At 37.5% G+C, this 16,263-nt stretch overlaps 1 protein-coding gene across 4 annotated transcripts in view; it reads left to right on the plus strand.

The window, feature by feature from the left end:
• Positions 1-16,233, plus strand: part of DENND4A (DENN domain containing 4A) — a 58,698-nt gene extending 42,465 nt beyond the window's left edge. For all 4 annotated transcript variants that reach the window (XM_064456065.1, XM_064456068.1, XM_064456066.1 and 1 more), the window contains 13 exons: positions 884-1,003; positions 2,574-2,714; positions 3,662-4,755; positions 5,651-5,861; positions 7,001-7,095; positions 8,066-8,241; positions 8,345-8,491; positions 8,944-9,154; positions 9,408-9,662; positions 10,179-10,296; positions 10,992-11,154; positions 12,110-12,174; positions 12,383-16,233. In XM_064456065.1, the coding sequence (XP_064312135.1) occupies positions 884-1,003; positions 2,574-2,714; positions 3,662-4,755; positions 5,651-5,861; positions 7,001-7,095; positions 8,066-8,241; positions 8,345-8,491; positions 8,944-9,154; positions 9,408-9,662; positions 10,179-10,296; positions 10,992-11,154; positions 12,110-12,174; positions 12,383-12,519 (2,933 nt within the window). In that variant the 3' untranslated portion in view covers positions 12,520-16,233. The remainder of the gene's footprint in view (positions 1-883; positions 1,004-2,573; positions 2,715-3,661; positions 4,756-5,650; positions 5,862-7,000; positions 7,096-8,065; positions 8,242-8,344; positions 8,492-8,943; positions 9,155-9,407; positions 9,663-10,178; positions 10,297-10,991; positions 11,155-12,109; positions 12,175-12,382) is intronic.
• The last annotated feature ends 30 nt before the right edge of the window (positions 16,234-16,263 follow it).

The following is a 16,263-nucleotide window of genomic DNA, read 5'->3' on the forward strand; positions in this document are numbered from 1 at the left end:
AAGCTGACTTTCAGCCATGCTGTACCCTCCTGATCCTGGACAGGTGCTTACTGTTATCTCCTAAAGTGCAGAGAGTAAACTCCCTCCCCCTAAAGATGCTGTGGGGCCACTGGAGACTTCAGGTTCTCCTGGACAAAGGACATGGAATGCATGTGACTTGAAGTGCTCACTTAGTATTTAGAGTGAACTGATACTTTATCTGCTGTGTTAATTTGCTTTATTTTGGTGGTAATGCTTTATAACAACCTGGAAGAGGAACAACCGTGTTAGTGTAAAGTAACTTGGTTCTCAAAATCAGTTAGTCAGACTCTATTAGTTACACCTGGGGCAATGTTTTGTCTAAAGACTGGCCAGATAGTGACTTGAATGTTTGCAGGGGTGGTCCTGGATCTTTTTATTTTAATCTTATTTTGCAAACAAACTTATGGTTGCTGCTGCATTTTTTCCTTTGTGTTTTTTTTTTTTTTTAACTTTCTGGAGTAAAATAATGAGAATTACAGGCATTAACTCTGAGAAACATACTACAATAAAATGAAGCCATGTTTACATGCCTCTTAAAGATCTTGAAAAGATGTAACATTGTGATCAAATAAACCAGGCAACAGAATCAAAGACAAGCAGTGCTTTAGTGCAGTATTTAAAAAGAAAGGTTGCAAATTACCCCTTTAATTTCATTTTGTAGAGCATCACTTCAGTGTTTATACTGTAAAACTAAGCCAATTATTTTTCTCACTTTTTTTGTGGTAAAATGTTCACTGTTAATTAGAATGTAGTTGATAAGAAGCCTTTGAATTTCTGAGGATGTTCAGTTTATTCTGTTTAACAATGTCACACTATTAAATACCATAATCGTCTTTATTCTGTCATTGCCCTGTTATGATAGGGGGACTTTCAGACTTTGGCAATAACACATCATTCAAAGAAGAAACCAGGCAAGGGAAAACTTGTCTTCAAGGTATACAAGAACAAAAAGAGGACAAGAGAGAGAGTGACTCCAGTTCTCGTATGTATCTTGTGAATACAGATATCTAGTTCATTGTGGAGAAATAGGGATTTCAGTAAAAGCTAAGTGGGGCAGCTGATTTTTTATTTTTTTGTTTTTCTACAGTGAGTGTATGTGATAATGCCAGTTGATGCCCATGCCTCCTTTTCTCTAAATGTAATTTTCTGAATGTCTAATGGTTTAACTTTTTAAATTACAGTTCTTACTTGAAAGAGGAGGGGGAAAAAGTGCTAATAGTATTATAAAGGCTTATGATAATTACAGCTTAATGTTTTTGTCTTTTAAAAAAATTAAATTGCTTTGTAGGCATAATCTACAGGAAAGCCTTTTCTACCAGTCTGTTTTCTTCATAAATCCCCTAAGAGAAGAACAGATGAATTTTTGCAGGTCTGTGAGAGAGGTCTAAATTACTCAGCTCCCTGGAATTCTCAAAATTTAGGAGATGCATCAGAAATGAGAAGGGCTCTGGATTTGCTGTGGACTTTTATTTCCAGCAGGTTTCATCTGCTGCTTACGATTCCCTTAACTGCAGTTGAGCAGCATAGACTTCATGCAAGCATATAGCAGATCAGACTGTGTAGTAAAAATGTATGAGTACTATAGATTCCCATATACACTAATTGAAAGTACTCTTAAAAATAAATTTTCTCCTAATAATATCATTATTTAAATTTTTCGGTGTGCTTTCCCCTACTATTTAACTATCCCCTTGTCAAGTGGAAGTGGTGTAAAAGTGTAAGAAAATATGGGACAAGAAAAGTTACTTCAATGTTTTCTTTTCACCACAGCCTTCCTTCTAGCATTAGCATTTTTTTCTTCAGTTTGCTTGAAAATTTGTGTGTTACCCATGGTCATAAGAACATACCTGTAAGATGGCAGGCAGGTTATTTGGCTTTACTGAAATTTTTGAGGATACAGAAAATGTGAATTCTGCTGAAAGCGTGTATTATTTTTAGCCATAATTAAGACAAGTTTGTGGCGCTCTCTAGTAATACTATGTGCTGAAAACATTTTGCACTTTTGAATACAACTTGAGAATATTAATTTGCTTGAATTCCTTTAGAGAAGTAATTGTCTGTAGCCGCCTGACAACAGAATTTGTGACTCATATCTAAAAGAGGTGACCATAAACACTGCAACGTTTGCTTCCTTTCTCTTGTGTAGTCAGGGTCATGGGGGTAATGAGATCTGTACAAAGATAGGCTCGTAGGCCTGAGCTCTTGCAGAGGCAGGAGAAAATACATGCCTATCCTTTGCAAGTGAACAAGGGTGGTCTTGGTCTCCACAACCACCACAAATTTTGGTATGCAAGTACTGGTTGCTTGGATTCTGGGTACAGAAGCTTATGGAACTTGCAGTTATAAAAGTAATGCCGGGAATTGAATATCCATAGTTCAGTTGTTCCAGCTTGAAAACCTCTTCCCAAGTATATATCAGGCTAGGCATCATGGGCTATGTACGACATGCTGTCACGTAATAAAGCATAAAGCATCTAATAGGTAATGAAAACTTGAGATTTAAATTTAGTTGCTTTGATTCAGAAGAACTGTCTGTCCTTTTCTATATACAGTGTCCGAAGTGGAGAGCACAAAAGGGAGTGGTGACTGCCTACCTAAACTAAATTATCGGAACTCAAGTAATGCCAAAGCCACATCTAGCATAGTGCGGCTCAACGGTACAGTTGACAACACTGTAGCAGAAGCTGGCACGGGTAAGCGGAAGAGGCAATAGATTTTGATTCTTGTGCAATTTTGTCTCTATATATTCCATTTCTGACAAGAGCTCTAAGTAGTGTGTCTGCGTTCTGTTGTCCACAAAACTTAGAGTATTTTATCGGTGTCACAGCAGTGGCCGATGAAATTTGTGGGAGCCACTTTGTGGGAGTGAGTTTATGTTACAGCCTGCGTATGCTGTGTCAGGGAGATGTGTCTGAATAATCTGCATTTCCAGATTTTTTTTCTTGTTTGCCTCCTTTATTTTTTGCTATAGATATTACCCGCTTACAAAATCCCATGTCTTGTTTTTCTCTTATAACCTCCAGCAACTAATAAATCCCTTCAGGGTGGAAAAGGGGTTTCTATGCAGTACAATTAAAAGAAACTTTCAAGCATTTTCACGAGTCTTCAGTAATGTCAAACCTGGTCATTATAATTCTGTCAGCTGTGCCTGAAGTACTGTAGTATCATTCTTTAAAGTCTGCATCTTCATGCTCTTGCAAAACAAAGGAAATTTCTCTGACAATAACTCCTTTTGTTGGATCTATTTGTAATTCATCAGGTTAGAATGTGTTGCCTTTTTTTTTTGCCATTTCCTAGATACCGTCGCTGTCCCTAGCTTTCCAACCTCTTAATAATGGGGTATGTCTCTGAAAGAGGAAACTAAATACATCTGAGATACATCTGAGATTTTTCTTGATGGTGTCTCTCAAAGTACTCTTGAGTCATATGATTTGATTCCCTTTTAAATGTTTTATTGCCTGACCCTTCCTAAAATTATGGCCGTGGTCAACTCACCTTTTCAACCACTAGCACAATACATAGTGAATTCCATCTCTCTGTGTTGAACTGCTTGAAATATGAGACAAATTTGCATTCTTTTGTAATTTTTAGTTTTCTTGCCTAGCAGGAAATAAGACACCTTGTTTCATCTGTTTTTCAGAGAGTTCTGTAGGATTGTTGTTTACATCATCTTTTGAGGATGCCAATGAAGCAGAAGTTATAAAAAGTAAATCCTTAAGAAAGAGACATAAAAGTGCAGTAGAACCTGACTTAAGGGAGATACCATGGGAAAGCAGGAACCGTAACCTGAGTGGAGATGGCTTAGTGGGACTCATGATAAATAGAATAAATCAGGAAGCAAACCCTGGAGAAATTGTTGAAAAACTAGGAGCTGATGCCAAAATCCTATCTAGTGCATTACAGAAAAGCATAAGGCCAAAAACTCTCAATATCAGAAGTTCCTCCTTAGGATCGAAGCGAGAAAGCCTGGAGAAAGAATCTAGTGATGAAGATGCAGCTTTTGATTGCAGTTTTACAGACAAAACAGAGTCTCCTGTTATCTTTGATCTGGAAGACTTGGATGCAGAACCTGAAACATCTACAGCAGTAAAATCCTCCAGCGAAAAATCTAGAAGGCTGCAAAGAAAGAGCAGCTTTCCAGTAAAGCCAGTTGAAAAGACAGATGTTGAAACTGGATTTGATCCACTGTCCCTCCTGGTTGCTGAGACAGAACAGCAGAAAGAGGATGAGGAGGAAGAGGATGATAGAAGTGTTTCTACTCCATCTGCAAGGCGAGATTTAGCTGAAGAAATAGTCATGTACATGAACAACATGAGCAGCCCTTTGTCAAGTCGAGCCCCAAGCATTGAGTTGCAAAAGCCCTATGATGACAGAAATGCTAATAAAAAGAGCCCAACAGTAATCCAACCTTGTAGGAGGTCCAGCCTTCCCCCGAACTCCCCGAGGCCATCCAGTCTTACCAAATCCAAGAGTTATCACGCAAAAAACGAAGAAAGACCAAGAGACCGGCTTTGGTCCTCCCCAGCTTATTCCCCAAACAGTCCAGCAAAGGAACAGCCACAGGACGCAACTAGTGCATTAACACTTGTGTCTTCACCATCATTCAACTTGGACACGCTACTAACACCGAAGTTTGACGTTCTAAAGAGCAGCATGTTTTCTGCTGGAAAAGGTGTTGCAGAGAAAGCTAGCAAGTGGTACTCAAAGTTTACAATGTACGCTGCATCCTCAAAGGTAAATTTTTATAATGACTTTTTTTCCCCCACAAAACCTAAGTTCCTCTAAATTAAGGCAGAAGCTTTGTGAAGGTTTAATCACCTGCTCCGATGTGATGAGTACCCCGTTTGAATGGCATGCATCATGGTAGACTACGTGCATTAAGTTGTTTTAATCATGTTTGAATTTCCAGGACCCTAATTTTTTTTGTCCTGAATCAAGCCAAATTTCAGTCTAGCATGAGTTCAGAGTATATTTAATGGGAAAACCTAAGTATACCATAGTGAGTTGACAGGGCAGAGAAGACCGCTCTGCCTTCCCTTATTTACCTAAAGAAAAAATACTTAATAATGTTTTTAATTCTTTATAGCTTTTATTTAAAAAAGGAAAATCTGCTTGTATTGATTACCAAAGTGACTTAAGGCTCACATTGAACTGAGGTCATTTGTTTAGAAAGATCTTTGCTGCTACCAGCTCAAACCAAAACTCATTTTTTTCCAGGCCTTGGGAATGAAAATACAGTTTGCTGTTGGTGTATTGTCTTAATGTTCTTAAAAGCAATCTGAGACTAATTAACTAAAGTATCAATGATGCTTTCTCTGTCCTAATGCATTTGTATGGCTGCTAATAACTTCTATAGCAACGGTGGAGAAAAGTTAGGGGATTAAAAAGTTTAAGTTTTCATTTAGATCTTTTTACTCAGAGACTCTCTTAAAATGAATCCTCATGTAGCCATTTAACCCTGAGTGAAACTCACCTTGTTTCACATTGTTCTGAATACAGATCTGAGCTGAGTGACTTCCCAAGGAGGGAAGTTCATGCCTTGAATTTAGTAAGACAAAGAAGGCTGCCTCTTATTTTCAGGAAGATTTTTGCTTTCCTTTTCTCAGTGGAATTTGTTTTATTCTCTCAGGACCAAAATTCAGACCGAGCAAGTGTTTCATCTCTTGGAGCTCTGGACTCAGAATCTACTTCTCTAACTGATGAAGATGTCTGCAACGATTTTGAAAGTGCTTCTCCTCAGGAGAATACCACATCAGAAATTAAGGGAATTGGCCTCAGCAGGACAAGCCTAGAAAGCTCAGCTTCCCACGATGGCTCATCAAAACAATTTGAGCAGTGTGGTAAGAGACAGCTTTTGCGTTGCATTCATTGACCTGAACAGAAATAGTCCAGTTTTAGAAGCTGTTCTTTCATAATTCTCAGTTTGGCATCATGCTAGTCATTAGTCCTTTTTGTGTTGAAGTACATTTTTCTTTTCCTACCTGCAAACTGTTACTCATACAGTTATGTCCATACCTATGGATATTTTTATTGTAGAATCTTGTTTGGGGTGTTTTTTCTTGTGGAATAACTTGCACAGTAACATCCTGTCCTGAATATGTTTCTGGATGCTACAGCTATGCAAATAAGAGACCCTTCAAGTCCTTCAGTATTTATGTAATCATCTTATTTGTGTAACCTGCACAGCTCCAGAAAACATCTATTAAAACTTTCAAAAGGTTTCTTTTGAACTTTCTATTAGTCTGGCTTTGTTTTCTAAAAGTAGTAAAAACCCTTTTTGGAAAATTGTTAGCATTTTCTATATGCCACTGTTGAAGCTGATTCTATCAGACAGACTTTTTTCCTAATCTGCGCTGGATAATTGGTAGCAACCGTTATATCAATTTCTGTACTACTGTCATTACAGAGTACAGTGCATTAAGCAGAATCGGGATGAATGGAAACATCAGTCTACTCAGATCCCTCCCCTTAGCACCTAGAAGAGCGTGCCTAGATTTGGCTCCCTAGTTTGTGGGATGTGGAGGAACTGGAGGGGGGCAGTGGAGGCTGCCATCACAGCCAGGGGACTGGGGCGTCCTGAGGCTGAGGGGAGCCTGGCTTGTTCAGTGCGGCGAAGAGAAGGGTCAGGGATACCTGCAGTCACAAGCAGCACCTCTTATCGTTCCCTAGTTTTTGTCCAGGCAGAAAGTGTGGGTATGAATTACTATCAAAGTTGTTTCCAAGCTACCAACTGTTGTAAAAGAAGAAAACTGAACATATGGAAATTCTATGTTGGGTTTTTTAAAAATTTTGTTTTTGTCATCTGCCCAGCACCAGCCTCACACTCCAGCTTCACATCTCTTTCTGTCTGAGTATATCTGATTTGTTGCATCTCCCGTCACACATTTTATAACTGCAGTATTGTTTGACCAGAAAAAGAGTTTACTAAAAATGCATATTCTGAATAACTAATACTTTGGGGTTTTTCTTCTGTTAATAGGGTCTCTTTCAAAGTTCCCTTTACCTGACAAATCAGAGTTGATATCTTCTTGCAGTACAAGTAGTACCAGTGTGTTTCAGAACTACGCTATGGAGGTACAGGATGATTTATTGATTTTAATTGATACACTAAAAGCATATATCTTTAAATGTGAATGCTATCTGAATCTCTGTTAAAGTTCAAAGCTTAAAACTAATCCATTGAAAGATAGATAAATGTTTCTGTGACAGAGTTAGGTTTCCTTTCAAATCCTGTGTCTTTACTGCAGTCACATCTTTTGGTCCTTAAAGCTGTAGTTCTCAAGAGTTTGAGAACTGGATGCCATTGAATTCAGGCATCTAAATTCCTTGTGCAGCTAAATTTGTTTGAAATGAAAATACCAAGTCTTAAATAGCACAATACATTTGAAAATACGGAATAAGTAACTACCTGTTTCTTGCTGTAGTTTCTAGTAAGATGACTTTGCTTTTCAATACACTGGACTTGGATTAATGACTGGTCATTTTCATCTTTTCCCCCTCATTTCTATTATACTGACAGTCACTGCAGAAGGGTTTTTAAATTCCAAGAATAATTTACATAGGTGCATAAATATTCCTGTACTGTTGTGTTTGCAAACAGATTACAAATTAATGTTAATAAAAATATTATTGAATAACTGGCTGGTTTTATTCTGGGAAGCCATAAAAGGATCACCTAACCCACTCAGCTAAAGTATATTTATTTCACGATCACGGTTCCAGATCTCAGTCTGCTTGCGACAATAGAACAAAGATCTGCATGTAATAAATTTTTCAGACAATGTTCATTCCAGTCATTTACTGTATCAGCGGTCTGCTAATGCAGTTTGGATTTAAGATTCAACAGCTGTTCTGAAATACATACATTTAAACCCAAATATTCTAACCTAAAGCCTGGGAACAGATATGAGGCTGAACTTGTATGCAAGCGGTGAGCAGTGTTCATCTGAGGGCAAAGGTTTTGGCTATAGTATTAACTGCTTTGTAAAAGAAGCATTGTTTTGAGAATGTGTTACAGCGGAGTTCTGTTATCTGCTGTACACAGGTCCTCATCTCAAGCTGTTCACGATGTCGAACTTGTGACTGTTTGGTTCATGATGAAGAAATCATGGCGGGTTGGACAGCAGATGATTCCAATCTCAATACCACGTGTCCTTTCTGTGGCAATTTATTTCTGCCTTTTTTAAGCATAGAAATCAGAGATCTTCGGAGGCCTGGACGGTAATCATGTTATATGAATTTTCCTCAATTTTGAATGCTCATCGTTGTGAAGTGGGTTTTGTTTGGTTTTTAGATTAATATTAAGCTTTTGCTTTCCCTGCAGTTATTTTCTGAAGTCCAGCCCTTCTACAGAAAACATGCAGTTCCCATCACTTTTTGCAAATCAGAGCGGGAAGTCTTGTAACAATGCAGCTACTGTTGGCCTTGCTACATCGCTAATGTCTGTTCAAGAGGATATACATTCCAATAGGTAAACCTGCATTATCTGTGTAGAAATTACTCGGGTTCTCTGTGGATGTGCCTGTATTCCTCATCAATAGAAATAAATTTAGTAAGAAACTGTCTGAAGAGGAGAAATTGATCTGAGAGAGGATCTCCTTCTGCCTCCACCTTATCTCCGAGTTGACCACCTCATGCTTTTTCAGCATGGTGTTTACCATTTCATCCCTAATATAAAAAATCACATAGGCATCTGTAGTTCTGCAAATTTTATGTACCCTTTTAGGATGTTTGTGTTCATTATCAGTGCAAGAGGGAATAAAACTTGCCCTGTAGCATGAATGAATGCGGTAGCTGACAAGGTAGAACTTATGGTGTCAAATTGATTATTTCCAGTATATTTCTGTCTGTTTGTTTATATGTTTGAGCACTTGGAATAAAACAGAAAGATGAGATTCTTAACTTATTTCTTTCTCCTCCTAGCAAATCTAAGCAGCATGACAATATTTGTGCCAGAAGTATCCAGATCCCCTCCGGAAGAAGGCAAAATACCTCTGAGTCAGAATGTACAGGTCACCCTGTAGCAAGGAGTATCAGTACTTTTGGTCCATTGGAAGAAGATGAGAAGGAGAACCAGAAGATCAGCCATATCATTCCTACTGGTAGCCTGCCTGCTACTTTGCAAGGACCAACAGTGTGTAGTTTTTCTACCTTAAATGCCATTTTTTTTAAAGTGTGCGATAGATTAGAGAAATGTGAAACAGCATTAATTAGAAGAACAGAATTAACCATCCTAAATCACAAGAAATACTAGGTTTTATTATTTAAACTAATATTGGTTGTAGCTTTTAGATGTTTTTGTGTCTCAAAGGGAACAAAAGCATTCACAAGACTTTGTAAAGATAGTTACGTTCCAACTAAGGGTATTTTTTCTTTTTTTACCATAGGATTCCTTGGGCCTAGAGTGGCGCTTACCTAGTCCTGATCCTATAACAGTTCCTTATCTCAGTCCTCTAGTGGTATGGAAAGAACTTGAGAGCTTACTTGAAAACGAAGGGGATCATGCAATAACAGTGGCGGACTTTGTAGATCATCATCCTATTGTGTTCTGGAATTTGGTGTGGTATTTCAGACGCTTGGACTTGCCCAGCAACTTGCCAGGATTAATACTTTCTTCTGAGCACTGTAATAAAAACTCCAAGGTATGGAATCAGACAGGAAATATTGACACATGAGAAATGCTTGATTTTCCATATAAGAAATCATTAGATAATTCAGTAACTCGTAGAAATGTGTCTTACAACATGCTGGGCCCATTCCTGAAATGGTAAAGAACATGTCAACTGAAGGAAAAAACGTGTAACTCCGGAACTTGGGCTCAGCAGTACTTGTGTGGTGTAAGTGTTTAGCTCTTAAGTCACACTGTAATTTGTGATCCTCAGTTAAAAAGAAGATGGTTGGCTTTATTGCAGTTTGAGTAGTTAGGGAATAGAAGGAAGAGGAATTTGTGACTTCAGGACTGTAGGAAAATATGCAAAATACTCATTTGCTGTGTCACTGATGTCCTGTTCAGATTTAGCTTTCTCTGGTTTTACAGCAGTTCAATATTGAAGCTTTTTAACATGAGGCCTATAGATGTGAAGATATATTTTAAATACGGAAATCCTCTTTCATGACTTTGTAATAAAATATCTTTATGTATGCATTTTCCTGCTCAGATTCCACGAAACTGTATGTCAGAGGACAGTAAATATGTTCTTATTCAGATGCTATGGGACAATATGAAACTGCATCAGGATCCAAGGCAGCCTCTGTATATTTTGTGGAACGCTCAGAGTAAGTGATGTTTCTTGTGGGTTTTTTTGTGTGTTGTTTTGTTTTTGTTTTTTAAGAACAATTTTCATTTTGAGCAACTGATGGATGTGTTTTGAAAAAAGATGTCTTTGTGGATAGTTCGCACAAGATACATAACTGATTGTTGATCATACTGCTTTTTGTCTTGCAGGTCAAAATCGCACTCTTTTGTTTGAGAGTGAGTGTTAAGCTTGGTGTTGCTATTCTAAGTTTTTGTGACTTGTTTTTGGAGGGAGGGAGGGTGGCTGTATGCTTAGCAGTCAACTGCTTGAACAAGTTTTAGTTTTCCAGCATCTTTCAAATCATTGACCAGTATCTCCAATGGCTTTTTCTTCACTGCAAAGGGAGGAATAAGAGGGAATACGTTTCAGTGATACACTGAACTTACACTGTCAGTTCATCCACTTAGCTTGTTTTCTTATTTTTAGAATTTGCTTACTAAGAATTTTGTTGCCAGTGTTGGACCATATGCCTGAAAGTAGCTCATGACCCATTACAGCTGTCGAGTTTTCTTATGTGCTTTTTGTGTTGATATTATTTTGACTTGATGTTTATTGTTCTTTATTCACTACATATATGTCAATGTTTTAAGTTTGTGTAGCCTCCCACCTTTTTTTTAATAACTTCCTATGCAAAGAATATATATCTATTCTTACAGCATTTCTAATGTTTTTCAGCCCAGAAGTACCCAATGGTCCATTTATTGCAAAAAGATGATGACTCTTTTAATCAGGAGCTCTTGAGAAATATGGTGGAAAGCATTAAGATGAATGATGTGTACGGACCAATGAGTCAAATATTGGAGAGATTGAACAAATGGCCACATAGTAAAAGACAGAGGTAAGAAAATGGACATGCCTAACTGGAGCAAGCTTGGACAACAATAAGGCTACTGTAATATGAATGGTATTTTCATAGTGTTTTTAAAAGAAAAAAGTACTGTTTTTCAGCCATGTTCTCAAATTTATCACTCAGTCTGGTAAATACTCTTTTTTGTGATAACTTTCACAAACCCATTTTAGAAAAACGTGGGAGAAACTGTTTTTCACTTTTTCCTCTCCCTCTCCTCTTTAGAGCCACTATTTTTTTCTCAAGCGTGAACGATGGGAAATCAAGTAGGGAGTGTGTATATTTTGTTGTTAAATATTATTTATATATTACTGGTTTTTTTAAATATAAGACCTATACTTGTTCCTAAGGTACATGGGTGGATTTTTTTGTTTCTTTTTAGGTTTCCAGTAGAGAACAGAAAGGCAGTTAAGAGGAGAGATTAAGTCTCATATTTAGGAAGGTTTCTTCCATTAGCAATGGAATTAGTGAAAATTATTTCCTATGAATTTATTTCCTGCCTGGACTTACTGATTTTTATTTACAATAGGATATAGAGCAGCCTTTTCAACAGCTGGAGTATTGACAAGGTGTTTATTTGCTTGGCGGCCTGTTTTTTCAGGATAATGTAGAACTGCAGAAAAGCAAAATCCTTACCTGTATGTCAAATTTGATGGAATTTGGTTGAGTGCGTGCCTCACTTGGCATGCACTTGGTGCAACTTCTAACGGGTGTCCGCATTAGTGGGCACCTTAAGGACCCACCACGAGTGATCCCCACATGTGGGGAGTCCAGGGCATTGTCCAGAGGTCAAGAACGACAACATTTTGGAGGTGGCAATCAGGAATTGTGTTAAAATTGCTGCTTTTTAAAAATAAGTTATCTTCAAATGATTAAATCTGTTTTTAATAGATTCTGTGGTGTATTATTGCAGTATATAAATTGACATTTCTTTTAACAATTTCAGGAGCCTTTACAGAGAAATACTATTTCTTTCCCTTGTTGCCCTCGGAAGAGATAACATTGATATAGGTAAGTTTTAGAATTTATTCAGATGAACATAGATGATGAATGTATGCAAACTAGTTTTTCAGCTTCTGAAAAAGCTGAGGTGTGTGTCATTCAGTGGTAAGTGCTGAATAAAAAGCTTTATTTTCCGCTGATAAGCGTACTAGCTGTCATTGCGTTTGGGTTGCCTTTTTGAGCACCGTATACAGAAGCTGGTTTTCTATTTCTGCAGATGCTTTTGACAGAGAGTACAAAATGGCCTATGATCGTCTCACAGCTAATCAAGTGAAGAATACTCATAACTGTGATAGACCGCCAAGTACTGGAGTGATGGAATGCAGAAAGATTTTTGGACAACCATATCTCTAAAAATACCTAGATAAAGAGGTGATATCTATGATGTGTACCTGTGTAAAATAACCACTTCAGTCACAAGGAAAATCTCAGTCTTCAGTGTTTAAGAGCGTATGTACGAATGTACTATGGCAGAAGGCCCTGGAAAAATTAGGCCTGTAAACAGTTGTGGAAATGGACAGAGTGAAAAATGGGCCAAATATTATTTCCCTGTCCCTTGTCCTTTCTGCAAATCAGTGTGTAGAAAGGAAGATTCTAAACAAAATCAGATCTTTAACTTGGGACAACATATTACAGTTCCCTTCTTTAAAAAATTCAATAACAGGTGGACAAAAACAATGCACTGAAACTAATGTGAGCGAAGTAAATTCTTCAAAATCTATTGTTTACATAGAATATTCATGATGTTATGAAGAGCATACAAAGTTGTATTATACATATTTTAAATTGTTTATAGTAAGTTGATATTTTTTTAATTTTTTTAAATTACTGGAGCGAATTTTAAATGGACTTGCTGCACAAGCAATGCAGCGCTTATGGTTTTTTTTTTTCAGTACACTGCTATTTATAGTAACTTGTCTGGTTACTTTTTGAAGAGTGATTTGTTTTTAAAGCAGAACAGAAAACGTTAACCCTCACTAGACAGTCCTCTAGACACAGGATTTCTCTCATGTGCACATGGAAAACGTTACCACAGCAATCGGAGGGAAGGTATGGTAAACATCTGTAAAACTCTACTGATGAAGACACTGATGTCTCTATAAAACACTTCTGTAGAAATCTCCTCTTCCTCGTCTGTTCCTTTCACTCCTCACTCCATAGTAAAGAGAAAGCATATTGAAGAGTCCTGCAGATTACCTTATGGAATCAGTACATCTCGGCTGCTGGCATTTGTTAATGTGACCTCATTACAGATGTAATGCAGAGCAAATGACAGCCTGCAAGAAGTTCTTCATAAACGCGCAGTGATCAGGGTCTTGGTGGATGTGTCTGAAACACACTAAATGTGGCACATACATAATGCTAATCCAAAGCTTTTAACTAAAGTAGATACAGCAAACTTGCTACAGGGAATATATAGGGAATGTAACTTATTAGGGCATATTGTGCATAGTTAAATGTACTCGGAATGTTTGGTCTCTATTTCACCGGCAAACCAACTTTTTTTCTGTGAAGAAAAATGCTATGTCAGTCCTTGTGGTGGAGTCATGGCTTTTGATTCATGTTTTCTTGTTCTAGAGATTTAAAAAAAAAATGTTCTGTGTTCTTAGTCCCACAGCAACTCCTCACCGGAAGGTAGGCTACAGAGAAAACACCAGAAGTTTTGTATGGAGGTGGGAAAATAAACACTGAATTGTATAAAATGCCCTAAACAAATTAAACCATGCTTTAACAAATAGCTTTATTTTAAGTAATCTTAATGGGTTTCCAATTCTAATTTCTTCTAGTTGTTGCTGTTATAATACTTCTAAATATTAATCTATTTCATTAGATTTTTGTATTTCCATCTGCTGGCCAGCAGGTATTTTTCTAAAATCTCTTTAGTTTGCAAGTGTAATAATACAGCAATATTTAGTTAGGCGGAAAGGAGATAAACTTTAAAGCTCACATTTACTTTATTAAAATAAATAGTGAGCCTCTTAGAGGCTTAAATAAGAAGTAATGCTGCTATGAAGCTCTATGTAACCTCCTCCCAGATGTCTGTAAAGTAGTAAGAAGATGCTGCCCTAAGAAGGAAGGATTTAAAATTTTTAGAGCTGCAGGTATATGCTGATGATAATTGCAAGATGCGGTCTTGTTGGATATGGCTTTCATTGGGTGATACCTCTTCTCTAATTTGCTGCTAATTATGTAGCTGACCTTTTTGAACGTGTCTCCCCGCCCTGAGGTGGAGCTAGCAATGCTACACTTACCAACATTTTTCACATTTAATTTATTTTAACAATTCGTGATGCTCTCTTTTGTACTGCCATGCTTGTAAAGTATTCCTCATGCATGAAATGTAGCTACGTTTTTCACCCGGGTGGATGGTAAACAACGTATCAGTGTAGGGTGGATATATACCCCCTTCATTCTTCTGAACTATTGTGAAGAACACCAGGTTATTTTTTAGCATATTCATTGCAAGTACCGATTAGCGTGCCCGTATGCTCTGCTCTGTACAGTAGGTACACTGTATTTACCACGTAACAGTTGCATACGGTAGTTGCTGTGTATATAAACTCACACGAGTCTGTGCTGTGTGTCAGGTAGCATTCCTAGCTCTTTGCAGTTCTGTTTCCCATGTCGTTTACCCCTTGGGGCAGCCACTGTTTTATAGGACCTTCAAGCCATGAAGGAGGGCAAGTGCTTTTTCCAGAGCTGCTGTGGTGTGTTAGAAGTACTGAGCTATGAAGCAAGCTTCACGCTTCCTATTTTAGTCTGGCAGAAGCAACTGAGCCCGGTCTCTAACCACCTCTCACTACCTAGGACGTAACACCGCAACTGCGTGCGCTAGCACAGGAGTAGCTGCAACACACGTAATACGCGGCCCGCTTTCTCCCTTCTAGTCCCAGCTTAGCTGTAAGTACTTCCAACTGTCTTCAGACTTATAAAGCCAACAAGTTTGCCACTTCATTCAAATACCAACAGTCCTGCCAGTATTGCCAGAAGAGCATATACTGTACCATGAAAAGGGTTGTATGTGCGTCCTTCGGACAAACAATCCGACTGTGTTCTTGCATCCTCAGAGCGGCACTCCTGAAGCATTGATGACGTTTAGTTGGGTGTGCTTTTAAATTATATCATGTAGTAGTTCATCAAGTGAAATCATTATACTTAATGAATTGTTTTATAAAGTCTGTTGCAAGTCAGTCCACTGTAGAAATACTATAATAAAATATAGTTGGAATAGTAGTATACTTTTAAGTGGGAAATTTTCCTCATTCAAGTCATTATGCTCAAAATGTAGGTCCTGAGGTGGATAATTTTTAAGCATCATACAATTCAATGTTGAAACAGTTTTCAAATCTCACTGTCCTTTATTAGAAAAGCAATTTGAGTATATTTTCCAATACTGCAAAGATGGATAAAGAAATAAAATATTTGAGACATATTTTCAATTTAAAATTTTGTATGAACTGAATTTTCTCCTTTTGTGTACTAAATAACGCTTATGTCAAAAACCTTAAACAAAGGTTTTACATTTGCAGTGCAATATATATTTTGCTTTACTTGTGGTTCCACTGGAATAATTATTGGAGATGAAAGAGTGAAATGTGAATAGGAATTGTGCTGTTTCTCTGACACTGCTAACTGCTTCCCATTTTGAGAAGGTTTGCTGTTGGTACAGTTACAGCCTGATGAATTAGACTTCCACTGGTGAATTCAATGACTTGTACCCCAAGAAAGAGAAAATTCCTGCATGTAAAATCTTTGTATAACAAAGGGGAGATGCAAATAGTCATCATAGAGAGGGGTATTTCTGGATATTATCTCACTGGGATTTAAAATGGTACTTTGTTAGTCTGCAAGCAGCACTTTTTAAATGAATGGTTGTAGATTTGTAAATATGTAATGTTTAAATTTTATTTACCAAAAACCAGTACGCTGGATGTTTGCTTTGGTTTGTAGTTCCTTTAAAACATGCAAGTCAGTGTTCACAATGTTAAGTTGGTTTTTTTTTTTTAGTGTCTCATCCAAAAAAAAAGAAAAAGTTTTACAGTGAGTCAATAAAAAGCTTAAAATCTTTCTGGTTATTTTCATTAACATTTTATTAGG

This window comes from Phalacrocorax carbo, chromosome 7 (genome assembly GCF_963921805.1).
Source record: "Phalacrocorax carbo chromosome 7, bPhaCar2.1, whole genome shotgun sequence".
Taxonomy (NCBI): Eukaryota; Metazoa; Chordata; class Aves; order Suliformes; family Phalacrocoracidae; genus Phalacrocorax; species Phalacrocorax carbo.